General features: G+C 42.6%; 1 protein-coding gene across 2 annotated transcripts; it reads left to right on the forward strand.

The window, feature by feature from the left end:
* Window positions 1-204: 204 nt before the first annotated feature.
* On the forward strand, window positions 205-14893 carry crfb16 (cytokine receptor family member B16). 2 transcript variants are annotated; one of them, XM_041841498.2, is made up of 7 exons: window positions 205-657; window positions 3001-3124; window positions 4047-4237; window positions 6978-7096; window positions 8041-8194; window positions 14086-14237; window positions 14577-14893. In XM_041841498.2, exons 1-7 carry the CDS (start codon window positions 594-596, stop codon window positions 14700-14702), a joined length of 930 nt encoding a protein of 309 aa, XP_041697432.1. In that variant the 5' UTR covers window positions 205-593; the 3' UTR covers window positions 14703-14893. The 2 variants fall into 2 exon arrangements, with proteins under 2 accessions (XP_041697432.1, XP_041697433.1); XM_041841499.2 differs by lacking the exons at window positions 14086-14237; window positions 14577-14893 and adding an exon at window positions 12496-13394.
* Window positions 14894-15223: the final 330 nt, after the last annotated feature.

Here is a 15223-nt window from a genome sequence, read left to right on the forward strand (position 1 = left end):
AGCATCCAGCCAAGCCATACCAGGCATTCTTTTAGACTCACAGGAGTACATCACACTCTCTCAATCAAACACACACTTTTATAAACAGCTTTACCTACATAACCACTCACTCACACCTACACGGATCATACAATGTAATTGATATGGCTCTCACTTAAAAAACACATATTTGTAACAACACTATTTGTGTATTTTCGCAACACATTCTGAGGTCATATTACACTGCAAGCCTTTTACAGGAGACACAGTGGGAAAGCAAAGGGAGTGTGGCAGAGGAACCATCACAAGGACCGAGAAGAGTGCTAGGATCACAGTCATAGGAGCGGTCCCACTCCGGTCCGAGGAAAGTTTAAGTTACAGTTGGGGTCTTAGTACAGAGTATGGTTGGTATAACAGTCTGCAGTGGTCATGTTACGGTCGAAACAAGAACGATCAACGGGCAATGCGATGACTACATTTAAAACATAAAAGCAGTGATCACACTACTCCGGGATTGTTTGTATTACGTTCAAATTAGCAGTGAGAGACGGTCAACACAGTGATTGCACACTTGATCACGGCAGCGCTCCCACTCTTCTCCATACAGAGGGGCTATGAGACTGAGAAGGAGATTTTTTGACAGCCTGTTAATACTGGTCCTCAACATCGTCACAAACTGTAAGTACTGCAGCAACACACACTGTCCTGCTATTTAACAGCATTGGAAGAAGTTGCCTCAAACTGCTGATGTAGGATCAGATATTATTTCCATCCCCCAATGGTTAAGGTTAGCATTGGGGTAGTGTGATTTGATCCTAGATCTGTAGTTAGATGCAAATTCTACCTCAAGCCTATTGATCACAGCTAGCCTATTTACAGTATGTTTATTTCTACATGTTATACTGTATATGAAACCAATGGCAAACAGAGAGCAGAAGCAGAAAAGTGAGGTATAAGGTGCGGTGTGCTTGTATCCTGATATGGGTGTGTCATCCAAGGTGGTGGACAATGACCGTGGAAATACATTTATGTTCTCATGTGCCAGATTCATAGGCATAAATGAAACCAGAAACATAGGTGAGAACTGCTGTAGGGTTGTTAAAAATGTGTGAGTATGCTACAATGTGTGCATTTCAGCGGAGGCTGCTGCGGGGAGGACAGCTCATAATAATGGCTGGAACAGAGCAAATGGAATGGCATCAAAGACCTGGAAACAATGCGTTTGATGTATTTTATACCATTGCACTAATTCCGCTCCAGTCATTACCACGATACTAATGATTCTCCGGTCGCTGTTTCATTACAACAATTATTATCTGGGTGATTTTTATTCTAGGTGCACTGGTGCTCCCAAATTAGAATTCCAGGTCGCACAACTAAATATTTAGGAGCATATGAGACCAAAATGGTCACACTTTATAGCTCTGCACACGCACACACGCATGCATGCACACACACACATACAGTGATGGGAGGGACTGATCATAACCAGTCTGACAGGCTTAACCATAATTTCATCCTCAGCATCCAGCCAAGCCATACCAGGCATTCTTTTAGACTCACAGGAGTACATCACACTCTCTCAATCAAACACACACTTTTATAAACAGCTTTACCTACATAACCACTCACTCACACGCACACGGATCATACAATGTAATTGATATGGCTCTCACTTAAAAACACATATTTGTAACAACACTATTTGTGTATTTTCGCAACACATTCTGAGGTCATATTACACTGCAAGCCTTTTACAGGAGACACAGCGGGAAAGCAAAGGGAGTGTGGCAGAGGAACCATCACAAGGACCGAGAAGAGTGCTAGGATCACAGTCATAGGAGCGGTCCCACTCCGGTCCGAGGAAAGTTTAAGTTACAGTTGGGGTCTTAGTACAGAGTATGGTTGGTATAACAGTCTGCAGTGGTCATGTTACGGTCGAAACAAGAACGATCAACGGGCAACGCGATGACTATATTTAAAACATAAAAGCAGTGATCACACTACTCCGGGATTGTTTGTATTACGTTCAAATTAGCAGTGAGAGACGGTCAACACAGTGATTGCACACTTGATCACGGCAGCGCTCCCACTCTTCTCCATACAGAGGGGCTATGAGACTGAGAAGGAGATTTTTTCAGCGGAGGCTGCTGTGGGGAGGACAGCTCATAATAATGGCTGGAACAGAGCAAATGGAATGGCATCAAACACCTGGAAACGATGCGCTTGATGTATTTTATACCATTGCACTAATTCCGCTCCTGTCATTACCACGAGCCCGTCCTCCCCAATTAAGGTGCCACCAACCTCCTGTGGTGCATCTATACAACATGTCCATTAAAGGTAGATGACACTGAAGATGTTTTGAAGGAGAAAAACAAAATTATGCCTGAGGGAGAGGGTGTAACACAGTTAATGCCATGGCTGATATGATTGGAAACTTGAGAATCCTGTATGTGTGTGTGTGTGTGTGTGTGTGTCACAGGATGTCTAACACTTATTTCCCAAGGCTAAACCGCATGCAAGTGGGTTTAGAATGCTGTGAATGTGTTTACATGTGTGCTAAAGCATTTGTGCACATAAATCTACAGTATGTGTTTGTGAACAAGACAACAGGTCCTTCTGTGTGCTTAGAACATAAATTCCCCTAAAGACCGGATTCTGTCAAACTTGCACTGATCAAGGAAAGATAGACACATAGCACTCACTCATACCAAAGTCTGTAAAAATGGGACCTGATGCGTCGTTGCTTTGCACTCAGCATTAGCATCCTGTCCAGGGGGTGTACTTGTACATCCAGCTGCCTCACGCTACAGAAACCGGAGATAGGCTTCTGCTCCTACGAGCTGTTCCGGCTTGCACAAGCCAAAGCTTGACACTTAATCAGCTTGGAATATTGCAAATCTTTGTTTTTAGCAAGGGGCTATGTTTTAATAGCAGATTTGATCACTGTTGTGGGCATGTCCACCTAATTACATTCCAATGTTTTTATATTTACTCTGTTTATCTGTTTAATTTCAGATGCCTGGCTGCTGCCATCGCCGTGGGGAATTTCCATGGAGTCCGTAAACATGAGGCACTTGCTCAAGTGGCACCGTCAACAGTCTCCTTGCAGTTCTATCATCTACTCTGTGCAGTTCCAGGGGTGAGTCAATCACTTCTGAAACATTACAGGAATGTTCAGACACATTGACGAGAATACTGCTATTCCCAATACTGCTAAATGGGCTTTCTCTGACTTTTTCACTTTCAACCTTTTTCTCTGGCTGATTGGCGGGAACTGTACACTGAGAATGCAGCCCGGGCAGTGGGCTAAAACCTGTAACAATTGAATTAGATGAGATTCCCCCCCTCCCCTCTAAATTACCACCCCCTGTTGCTAAATAGCACCAATGGTGACATTTGTCTCTTCTTAAACCAGACGCAATTTCCTCTAATAACAAATAGTGTCTCAAAAATGTCTGTTTTATCAATACCCATGAGGAGGCGGCAATTATACAAATATTAAGTAAACAGCGCAATGTTACACTTGCTAATTGCGAGCTGCAGTATTTTTTATTTACAAGACACGCTTATCCAGAGCGGCTTACAGTTTAAGGTAGCTAGGTGAGACAACCACATATCACAGTCATAGTAAGAAAACCTTTTCCTCAATAAAGCAGCTTTCTAACCATGACTGTGCTATGTGGTTATCTCACCTAACTCTGGATAAGAGCATCTTCTAAATGACTAAAATAAATGTACATAAAAAAATACTGCAGCTCACAATTAGCAAGTGTAACATTGCACTGTTTACTTTATTTTTTATAATTGCCTCCTTCTCATGGTCATTGATAAAACTGACGTGTTTGAGACATCACACTATTTGTTTAGAGGACATTGCGTCTGGTTTAAGAAGGGGGTGGTAACTGAGAAGACGTAAAGGTTAGTTAACCACAAGCATGTGAAATATGGAACATTAATGTCAAAAATATTTATCATGCAGACAAACAAAAGGACAATAAACATTTGCTCTGGGTATAATGTGTCAATATGAGCTGGCTAATGTATTTCCATGCGTTCTGTAGGGAATTTGAGCTGAGGATCATGAATGGCAGTTGGGAGGACGCGGATGGTTGTCAGCAGGTCACGCGGACTGAGTGCGACCTGACCTTTGACCTTGGTTCTGACTCAGACTACAACATCCGTGTGCGGGCAGAGTGCGGAAGGCGTGTGTCACCGTGGGCTGAGCTCGGGAGGCCCTTCAACAGGAGAGAGAGTGAGGCATTGTGGGACATCTACGTCCATATACTATTTTTTGATGCCATGGCAATAGTTGGTCAATACATTCATTTTATAATTCCTTCATACATCCAAGGAAACTAAGACAAACTGGAGATATTATAAACATTAATTCATCTCTACAGCATTTGTACTAATATTAGCTGAAGACAAAACACTTACCCAAGTGCACAACAGCCATACAAAATGCCAAAACATTTAAACAAGCAGCCTTCCGGTCATTATTATGACAATACAGTGTCCGATTACTATGTGAAATTTCAAAAATGTTGTACGCTTTAAATCCAGGGTATCATACTTATTTCCAACCCAGTATCACAGATGATTGTGAAATAGACACAAATTGCTTATTGGAAATGTGTGTAATGTACACGAATGTGTTATGAAGAAAGAAAATTGCGTTGTGATGAAAATCATGTAATACACACAAAAATTCTAATTAGAATTTGCTGCACACTATTGAGGAAGAGAGTTGTCTTTTCAGACCCACATGTGTTTGACAACAGCTGATACAGTGGGGAATTTTTAGTCAGCCACCAATTGTGAAAGTTCTCCCACTTAAAAAGATGACAGAGGCCTGTAATTTTCATCACAGGTACACGTCAACTATGACAGACAAAATGAGAAAAAAAATTCCAGAAAATCACATTGTAGGATTTTTAATGAATTTATTTGCAAATTATGGTGGAAAATAAGTATTTGGTCAATAACAAAAGTTGCTCAATACTTTGTTATATACCCTTTGTTGGCAATGACACAGGTCAAACGTTTTCTGTAAGTCTTCACAAGGTTTTCACACACTGTTGCTGGTATTTTGGCCCATTCCTCCATGCATATCTCCTCTAGAGCAGTGATGTTTTGGGGCTGTCGCTGGGCAACACGGACTTTCAACTCCCTCCAAAGATTTTCTATGGGGTTGAGATCTGGAGACTGGCTAGGCCACTCCAGGACTTTGAAATGCTTCTTACGAAGCCACTCCTTCGTTGCCCGGGCGGTGTGTTTGGGATCATTGTCATGCTGAAAGACCCAGCCACGTTTCATCTTCAATGCCCTTGCTGATGGAAGGAGGTTTTCACTCAAAATCTCACGATACATGGCCCCATTCATTCTTTCCTTTACACGGATCAGTCGTCCTGGTCCCTTTTCAGAAAAACAGCCCCAAAGCATGATGTTTCCACCCCCATGCTTCACAGTAGGTATGGTGTTCTTTGGATGCAACTCAGCATTCTTTGTCCTCCAAACACGACGAGTTGAGTTTTTACCAAAAAGTTATATTTTGGTTTCATCTGACCATATGACATTCTCCCAATCCTCTTCTGGATCATCCAAATGCACTCTAGCAAACTTCAGACGGGCCTGGACATGTACTGGCTTAAGCAGGGGGACACGTCTGGCACTGCAGGATTTGAGTCCCTGGCGGCGTAGTGTGTTACTGATGGTAGGCCTTGTTACTTTGGTCCCAGCTCTCTGCAGATCATTCACTAGGTCCCCCCGTGTGGTTCTGGGATTTTTGCTCACCGTTCTTGTGATCATTTTGACCCCACGGGGTGAGATCTTGCGTCGAGGGATCGAGGGAGATTATCATCTTCAATGCCCTTGCTGATGGAAGGAGGTTTTCAGTGGTCTTGTATGTCTTCCATTTCCTAATAATTGCTCCCACAGTTGATTTCTTCAAACCAAGCTGCTTACCTATTGCAGATTCAGTCTTCCCAGCCTGGTGCAGGTCTACAATTTTGTTTCTGGTGTCCTTTGACAGCTCTTTGGTCTTGGCTATAGTGGAGTTTGGAGTGTGACTGTTTGAGGTTGTGGACAGGTGTCTTTTATACTGATAACAAGTTCAAACAGGTGCCATTAATACAGGTAACGAGTGGAGGACAGAGGAGCCTCTTAAAGAAGAAGTTACAGGTCTGTGAGAGCCTGAAATCTTGCTTGTTTGTAGGTGACCAAATACTTATTTTCCACCATAATTTGCAAATAAATTCATAAAAAATCCTACAATGTGATTTTCTGTATTTTCTTTTCTCAATTTGTCTGTCATAGTTGACGTGTACCTATGATGAAAATTACAGGCCTCTCTCATCTTTTTAAGTGGGAGAACTTGCACAATTGGTGGCTGACTAAATACTTTTTTCCCCCACTGTATTCAGATAAGGGAATGCTGACAGGCTGTACCAAAATTAACGAATGGCGGGGAACAACCTAATTGCGCATTAGATGAGTGACGCAGTGGTCGATGCAGTGGTCTAAGGCACTGCATCGCAGTGCTAACTTTGCCACTAGAGATCCTGGTTCGAATCCAGGCTCTGTCGCAGCCGGCCGCGACCGGGAGACTCATGGGCGGCGCACAATTGGCCCAGCGTCGTCCAGGGTAGGGGAGGGAATGGCCGGCAGGGATGTAGCTCAGTTGATAGAGCATGGCGTTTGCAACGCCAGGGTTGTGGGCTCGATTCCCACGGGGGGCCAGTATAAAAAAAAAAAAATGTATTCACTAACTGTAAGTCGCTCTGGATAAGAGCGTCTGCTAAATGACTAAAATGTAAATGTAAATGTAATGAAGCCTTCTCAGTATGCATGAGCGTAGTATGTTTCTATTTCTTCAGTTTTAACTAAACAGTATGTTCTAGGTAGTATGGTTAGCACATAGTATGTAGTAGGCAAGAACGATTTCAGACACAGCCTATGTTTGTGACTTACTATGACTTTCACCTTCCACACAGCAATTCTGACAGTGCCAGCTATGACCGTGACCACCATGGGTGATGCCCTTCAGGTGACTTTCAAAGGCCTTCCCCTGATCGTGGGAGTGACCGTGACTATCTGGAAGAAAGGCGAGTTGGTAAGGCTGAGGATATTACATGTATATTATAGTCATGCAGGGATTTTTCTGCCATAGAAATCCTTCGGCGGGCCGCCTAAGCACTTTTTTGGGTCGTATAAGTCCAAACAGTGTAAAAAAATATATATAAAAAATATAAAAAAATATAAAGAAATTATTTCCGTGGTGGAAAAACGCTTTCAGTGTAAACTTAAATGACTAAAACCAGATATAAAGTATGTAGAAAAGATAATCTAATCTAATCTAATCCTATATATATATTTTTTTATAATAGAATCTTTGAGAACTAACAATTACCTAGACAGTCAGAGAGAATTTAAAATAAAAAAACAATGAATTTAGCAGTTTTGATTTTGTTGTTATGTTTGTGCAAAATAACACAGTATTAGCCATGGCTAAATGCATATAATGGCAGGATATTAGCTTTAAAACAGCAAACAAATGCTCTCATCTCCATGGCAGAATATGTAGAATCTCAGGAAATGAGATTTAAAACTGCTACATTTTCTCTCAACTCCATGCAAAATGTGTCGAATTGCAGGAAATTTGCTTTAAAACGAAAAAAAACTTCTCAGCTCCATGGAGAAATTCGTAGAGTTGCAGGAAATTGGCATAAAAATGCAAAAATGTATCTACACCGCCAAGATGGAGGCCTCAAAAATGTTTTCTAAAATGACAACCACGGCCATTGCCACGCCCCCTGACACACCCACCACCTAAGCCCCTTTTTGATCTAGAAAAAACCCTGTCATGTATTGTGTGGTGGGAGAGAGATTGGAGCTTGTTGTGTGGGGGATGCCTAGGGATTGGCGCAAGGGATTGGTTTGGAATTGGTCCCAAAGGTGACCCCCTAGGTAGCATGATAATGACCTCCTCCTATTAAACTCACATCAAGCAGTGGTTGAGTTCTCTTCAGCAGCGTCTAACTGTGCTCTGTCTCCAAGGGCAAGTCCTCCTTGCGTGTGATCACAGTGCAACAGAATCTGCTCCACATCGATGCCCTGCAGGAGGGAGCAGTGTACTGCGTCAAAGCCCAGGCCCATCTGGACACACACAGCAAGAGCAGCAGCACTGACACACAGTGTGTCTCCATCACAGGTGGGTTGTAAATTATAATACACTCTCATAGACACACGCATTCTGTTAAAAAGACTGTTTGTCAGACGGTCTTTGGTAATTGGTCCTTTGAGACAGATATAGATATGGCCTTTTTAACACACAAACTGATCAGGCAACGGTATACTTTATCATTATGTGTACCATGGAAAGAAGATCCAAAACATAACGTCTTGTATCTATTTCACGTACGCATACAGTCGTGGTCAAAAGTTTTGAGAATGACACAAATATTAATTTTCACAAAGTCTGCTGCCTCAGTTTTTATGATGGCAATTTGCATATACTCCAGAATGTTATGAAGAGTGATCAGATGAATTGCAATTAATTGCAAAGTCCCTCTTTGCCATGAAAATGAACTTAATCCCCCAAAAACATTTCCACTGCATTTCAGCACTGCCACAAAAGGACCAGCTGACATCATGTCATTGATTCTCTTGTTAACACAGGTGAGAGTGTTGACAAGGACAAGGCTGGAGATCACTCTGTCATGCTGATTGAGTTAGAATAACAGACTGGAAGCTTTAAAAGGAGGGTGGTGCTTGAAATCATTGTTCTTCCTCTGTTAACCATGGTTACCTGCAAGGAAACATGTGCCGTCATCATTGCTTTGCACAAAAAGGGCTTCACAGGCAAGGATATTGCTGCTAGTAAGATTGCACCTAAATCAACCATTTATCGGATCATCAAGAACTTCAAGGAGAGAGGTTCAATTGTTGTGAAGAAGGCTTCAGGGAGCCCAAGAAAGTCCAGCAAGTGCCAGGACCGTCTCCTAAAGTTGATTCAGCTGCGGGATCGGGGAACCACCAGTGCAGAGCTTGCTCAGGAATGGCAGCAGGCAGGTGTGAGTGCATCTGCACGCACAGTGAGGCAAAGACATTTGGAGGATGGCCTGGTGTCAAGAAGGGCAGCGAGGAAGCCACTTCTCTCCAGGAAAAACATCAGGGACAGACTGATATTCTGCAAAAGGTACAGGGATTGGACTGCTGAGGACTGGGGTAAAGTCATTTTCTCTGATGAATCCCCTTTCCGATTGTTTGGGGCATTCAGAAAAAAGCTTGTCTGGAGAAGAGCGCTACCATCAGTCCTGTGTCATGCCAACAGTAAAGCATCCTGAGACCATTCATGTGTGGGGTTGCTTCTCAGCCAAGGGAGTGGGGTCACTCACAATTTTGCCTAACACAACCATGAATAAAGAATGGTACCAACACATCCTCCGAGACCAACTTCTCCCAACCATCCATGAACAGTTTGGTGACGAACAATGCCTTTTCCAGCATGATGGAGCACCTTGCCATAAGGCAAAAGTGATAACTAAGTGGCTTGGGGAACAAAACATCGAAATTTTGGGTCCATGGCCAGGAAACTCCCCAGACCTTAATCCCATTGAGAACTTGTGGTCAATCCTCAAGAGGCGGTAGACAAACAAAACCCCACAAATTCTGACAAACTCCAAGCATTGATTATGCAAGAATGGGCTGCCATCAGTCAGGATGTGGCCCAGAAGTTAATTGACAGCATGCCAGGGCGGATTGCTGAGGTCTTGAAAAAGAAGGGTCAACACTGCAAATATTGACTCTTTGCATAAACTTAATGTAATTGTCAATAAAAGCCTTTGACACTTATGGAATGCTTGTAATTATATTTCAGTATACCATAGTAACATCTGACAAAAATATCTAAAAACACTGAAGCAGCAAACTTTGTGAAGACCAATACTTGTGTCATTCTCAAAACTTTTGACCACGACTGTACATTTCAAACACACACCAACCACACACACACTTACACATTGGGATTCTTGATCATCTCTGTGCACTTTGTAACTGCTCTAGCAAAACAAATCTGCTAATCATGGAAACATAACCTTCTGATGGATACAGTGCGTACGTTACAGCCTTATTCTAAAATGGATTAAATTGTGTTTTTTCCTCATTAATCTACACACAATACCCCATAATAACGAAGCAAAAACAGGTTAAAACAATTTTAATAAATAAACTGAAATTCCTTCTTTACATAAGCATTCAGACCCTTTGCTATGACTCGAAATTGAGTTCAGGTGCATCCTGTTTCCATTGATCATCCTTGAGATGTTTCTACAGCTTGATTGGAGTCCACCTATGGTAAATTCAATTGATCGGACATGATTTGGAAAGGCACACACCTGTCTATATAAGGTCCCACAGTTGACAGTGCATGTCAGAGCAAAAACAAGCCATGAGGTCGAAGGCATTGTCCATAGAGCTCTGAGACAGGATTGTGTCGAGGCAGGTCTGGGGAAGGGTACCAAAAACAATTCTGCAGCATTGAAGGTCCCCAAGAACACAGTGGGCTCCATCATTCTTAAATGGAAGAAGTTTGATATCCACCAGACGCTTCCTAGAGCTGGCCACCTGGCCAAAGTCAGCAATCGGGGGAGAAGGGCCTTGGTCACGGAGTTGACCAAGAACCCAATGGTCATTCTGACAGTGCTCCAGAGTTCCTCTGTGGAGATGGGAGAACCTTCCAGAAGGACAACCATCTCTGTAGCACTCCAACAATCAGGCCTTTATGGTAGAGTGGCCAGATGGAAGCCACTCCTCAGTAAAAGGCACCACAGCCCGCTTGGAGTTTTCCAAAAGGCACCTAAAGGACTCTCAGACCATGAGAAACAAGACTCTCTGGTCTGATGAAACCAAGATTGAACTCTTTGGGCTGAATGCCAGGCGTCACATCTGGAGGAAACCTGGTGAAGCATGGTGGTGCCAGCATCATGCTGTGGGGATGCTTTTCAGTTGCAGGGACTCAGAAATTAGTCAGAATTAGTCAGAAAGCAAAGATTAACGGCGCAAAGCACAGAGAGATTCTTGATTAAGAGCGCTCTGAAGCAGGTTAGGACCTCAGACTGGGGTGAAGGTTCACCTTCCAACAGGACAACGACCCTAAGCACACAGCCAAGACAAGGCAGGAGTGGCTTCGGGACAAGTCTCTGAATGTCCTTGAGTGACCCAGCAGGAGCCCGGACTTGAACCCAATCGAACATCTCTGGAGAGACCTGAAAATAGCTGTGCAGCGACGCTCCCATTCAACCTGACAGAGCTTGAGAGGATCTGCAGAGAAGAATGGGAGTACCTCCCCAAATACAGTTGTGCCAAGCTTCTATCATCATACCTAAGAAGACTCAAGGCTGTAATTGCTGCCAAAGGTGCTTCAACAAAGTACTGAGTGAAGTGTCTGATTACTTATGTAAATGTAATATCCGTTTTTTATTTTCAATACATTTGCAAAAATTCTGGAAAGCTGTTTTTGATTTGTCATTATAGGGTATTGTGTGTAGATTGATGAGGGAAAAATGTTTTTTTAATCCATTTTAGAATAAGGCTGTAAAGTAACAAAATGTGACTGCCGGCTCAAGTCAGTCTTATGTAGCAAAATTTGAAATTGTATTTTTTACATTGGATAAAAGTTGAGAGTCAGAGCTACAAAATGGTATATCATACACTGCATTTTTGAGGAACAATGGGAAAGTAATTCTGCTTTGAAAGTTGATAAACTTGTAAACTCACTTTTGAGAAAATGGCCTTTGAATGTTTTGGAACCTACTTGAGAGCTCTCCTTTGTCTACACCCATTCAGCATTGTTCACACCCTCTTGAGCCAGCCCCACCCATTTGTTTAAGGATTCACATGTGAGGTAATGTGCTGAACAGTGAGTAGTGTAGTAAAGATTTAGACTAAAAGTGGTAAAAGTAGTAGCCTACCATAAGGACAAATTCCAGGTAAACAGATACAAATATTGTATAAATACGCTTACCCAGACACACTTGTCTAAATTGATGGGTCATGTGGAAGAAATGCTATAACCCCCAGCCACATCTTGCTAAGTGGATGGGTCTCTACAGAAGGTGTAAACGGTACAGCAAAATGGTTACTTGCATAGTAGCAATATCAGAAATAGATAGTGTCAATATAAATAAAATAATATACAAGAACAATATCAATAATGATTTCAGTGATAGATGAGGTAGTTATATGCATACAATCAAGGGTAAAGTGGCTGAGTAGCAGGATAAAAATAATAATAATATTAGCAGCAACGTATGTGTTAGGAGAGAGTCATTTGAATAGAGGCACTGCAGATAGTGCTGATGACTGGTCCGTCCAAACCACACATTAACAAGGGAATCTATATTCGGAGAGCCTGTTTCTGTCCTGCCCTTGACTTTGGTGCAGGGCATGTGATGTCCATAGCCTCTTCATCGCAAAACTCCCTGATCTTCTCAAAATGATACGTTTGTACAGGTGGTGCTTGTACAGGCAGACCATCTATGGGAGGAAGGATGTCAGCGTTGCGCAGCAGCTGAAACCTGGTCCCGACTGAGTCTGAACGCTCCTTGGCGACAACACCAGGCTCCAAAGCATCGAAGCTGTAAAACAGGAAATAACAACAACAAAAATTAGAAGACATTACAACCTTGCACAACATCAATTCACCTCCCAGGATATAATGCAATGAAAATGATATTCACCTGAAGTGCTGGTACTGCTTGATCTGAGCTTTCCACCAAAGTATTTGTGTCCTGGGTGGCGTCCTGGTAATACTATTGCATTATCCTCTGCGTAGTTGTTGATGAAGTTCACAACTCGCTGCATGTCCTCATGCTTCAGGTGTAACCTGTGCTTGCTTGGGCCAACTCTCTTTTTGATGGGAGGCATTAGACCATTCTCCTTGTAGGACTGGTGGAGGAGAGTCAGGTGTGTACTACTGATGCTGAAAGACAAATTCCAGATACAAATGTTTTAGCATTATTATACAATAGATAGCCGTAATCACCGTCAGACACACCTGGTTAACTTGATGGGTGGTCAGCTAGCTAGCTAACAGTAAGCTTTAACTTGGGGTCTTTTGTTTAGACATGTAGCTAACTAGCTAGCTAGCTAAACGATGAACCATAATCCAAATCCATAGAGTACTAGCAATACAAACCGATTGTCATAGCTAGCTAAAGTTAACCAAATAAGTTCACTGTTAGCTAGTTAACATTAGGCTATAACTAGCAATGTGAAATGGCATTCTGAGATATCACTACACACAGATCATACACATAATGTTAGCTTGCAAGCCAGCCATCTAACATCAGCTAGCTAGCTAACAGTACGCTTTAACTTGTTCTGTAGCTACTAGCTAGCTAGCTAAACAATTAACCATAATCCCAATCCATAGAGTACTAGCAATACAAACCGATTGTCATAGCTAGCTAAAGTTAACCAAATAGGTTCAATGTTAGCTAGTTAGCTAGCTAACATTAGGCTATAACTAGCAATGCGAAATGGCATAGTATCTGAAACTGTACTAGACTCTTACCCGTATACATGGATGAACGCTTCACGGCAGACTGCAACCCCTTTCATTAAATAAGACGTCCTGTGTCGTTTCCGTTTTGTTTGTACAGCTTGCTTGGCCCGTTGTGTCAAGTCACTCTGGTTCACACTGATCGTGTGCAATGCCATAAGAATCATCAGCCTTACATTTACATTTTACATTTTAGTCATTTAGCAGACGCTCTTATCCAGAGCGACTTTACAGTTAGTGAGTGCATACATTTATTTTTTTCATACTTCTGTGTTCTCTTTTCGACTCCCTCTGCATTTGTAATCAAACGGCAGAATTCTATTCATCTCCTTATCATACTGCTTCTACCAGACATTCCACTGACAAAAAAAGTTGTGACTTGCGACCTATGCCTAGTTTCCTGAAACGGGTCACAAATGTGGAAATATTCAAGGGGTCTGAATACTTTCAGAATGCACTGTATTGTGCTCTTATGCTACATTAAGGCTGTATACTTCTCTACTATAACAGTAACACAAATATTGTCACTGTGTTCAAAGGTCCTGGACCTACCTGGCTGAAGCCCACTACAGTGACTGTTATCGTGGTGATATTGGCAGGCCTGGTGTTTTTTCTCTCTTGGTCAGTAACCCACTGTAGGCCAGAGGCCTGCTACGCCTATTTCCGCAAGGAGCCACAGCCCACTGCACTGGTGAGTGTCAGTCCTACAATCATTGGGTATAATTTATTTATTCTCTCTCTCTCTCTCTCTCTCTCTCTCTCTCTCTCTCTCTCTCTCTCTCTCTCTCTCTCTCTCTCTCTCTCTCTCTCTCTCTCTCTCTCTCTCTCTCTCTCTCTCTCTCTCTCTCTCTCTCTCTCTCTCTCTCTCTCTCTCTCTCTCTCTCTCTCTCTCTCTCTCTCTCTCTCTCTCTCTCTCTCTCCATGCAAGGCACAGTTGAGCATGAGTCCATTGCCTGTAGACATATTGCTTTCAAAGGAGACCAAAATGCAATTGTAATCGCTCTCTTTTCCCGGTTCCTGCTATCTGTAGCTCCTTGATTGGCCACTCACAAGAGTCAAGATCTATCTTCAAGATGAGCTTTGTGAGCCAATCAATGCCATCCTTTTAACTGAGCAGCCGAGAGAACTGAGCAGCCATGAGAAAACTAATGACTGAGAACATGAACAACAAGATGAACAGAAAGAGATATATTCTGTTATACAGAATAATATATTATGTTATTCAAAAACCCATCCAGTCAATTGTGGACACAATCAAAATGTTCAATCAATATGTTCTTGGGTGAGAACCTCCTTCCCTCAGCCAGGGCATTGAAAATGGGTCGTGGATGGGTATTCTAGCATGACAATGACCCAAAACACACGGCCAAGGCAACAAAGGAGTGGCTCAAGAAGAAGCACATTAAGGTCCTGGAGTGGCCTAGCCAGTCTCCAGACCTTAATCCCATAGAAAATCTGTGGAGGGAGCTGAAGGTTTGAGTTGCCAAAAGTCAGGCTCGAAACCTTAATGACTTGGAGAAGATCTGCAAAGAGGAGTGGGACAAAATCCCTCCTGAGATGTGCGCAAACCTGGTGGCCAACTACAAGAAACGTCTGACCTCTGTGATTGCCAACAAGGGTTTTGCCACCAAGTACTAAGTCATGTTTTGCAGAGGGGTCAAATACTTATTTCCCTCA

This window comes from Coregonus clupeaformis, chromosome 21 (genome assembly GCF_020615455.1).
Source record: "Coregonus clupeaformis isolate EN_2021a chromosome 21, ASM2061545v1, whole genome shotgun sequence".
In the NCBI taxonomy this organism is placed as follows: Eukaryota; Metazoa; Chordata; class Actinopteri; order Salmoniformes; family Salmonidae; genus Coregonus; species Coregonus clupeaformis.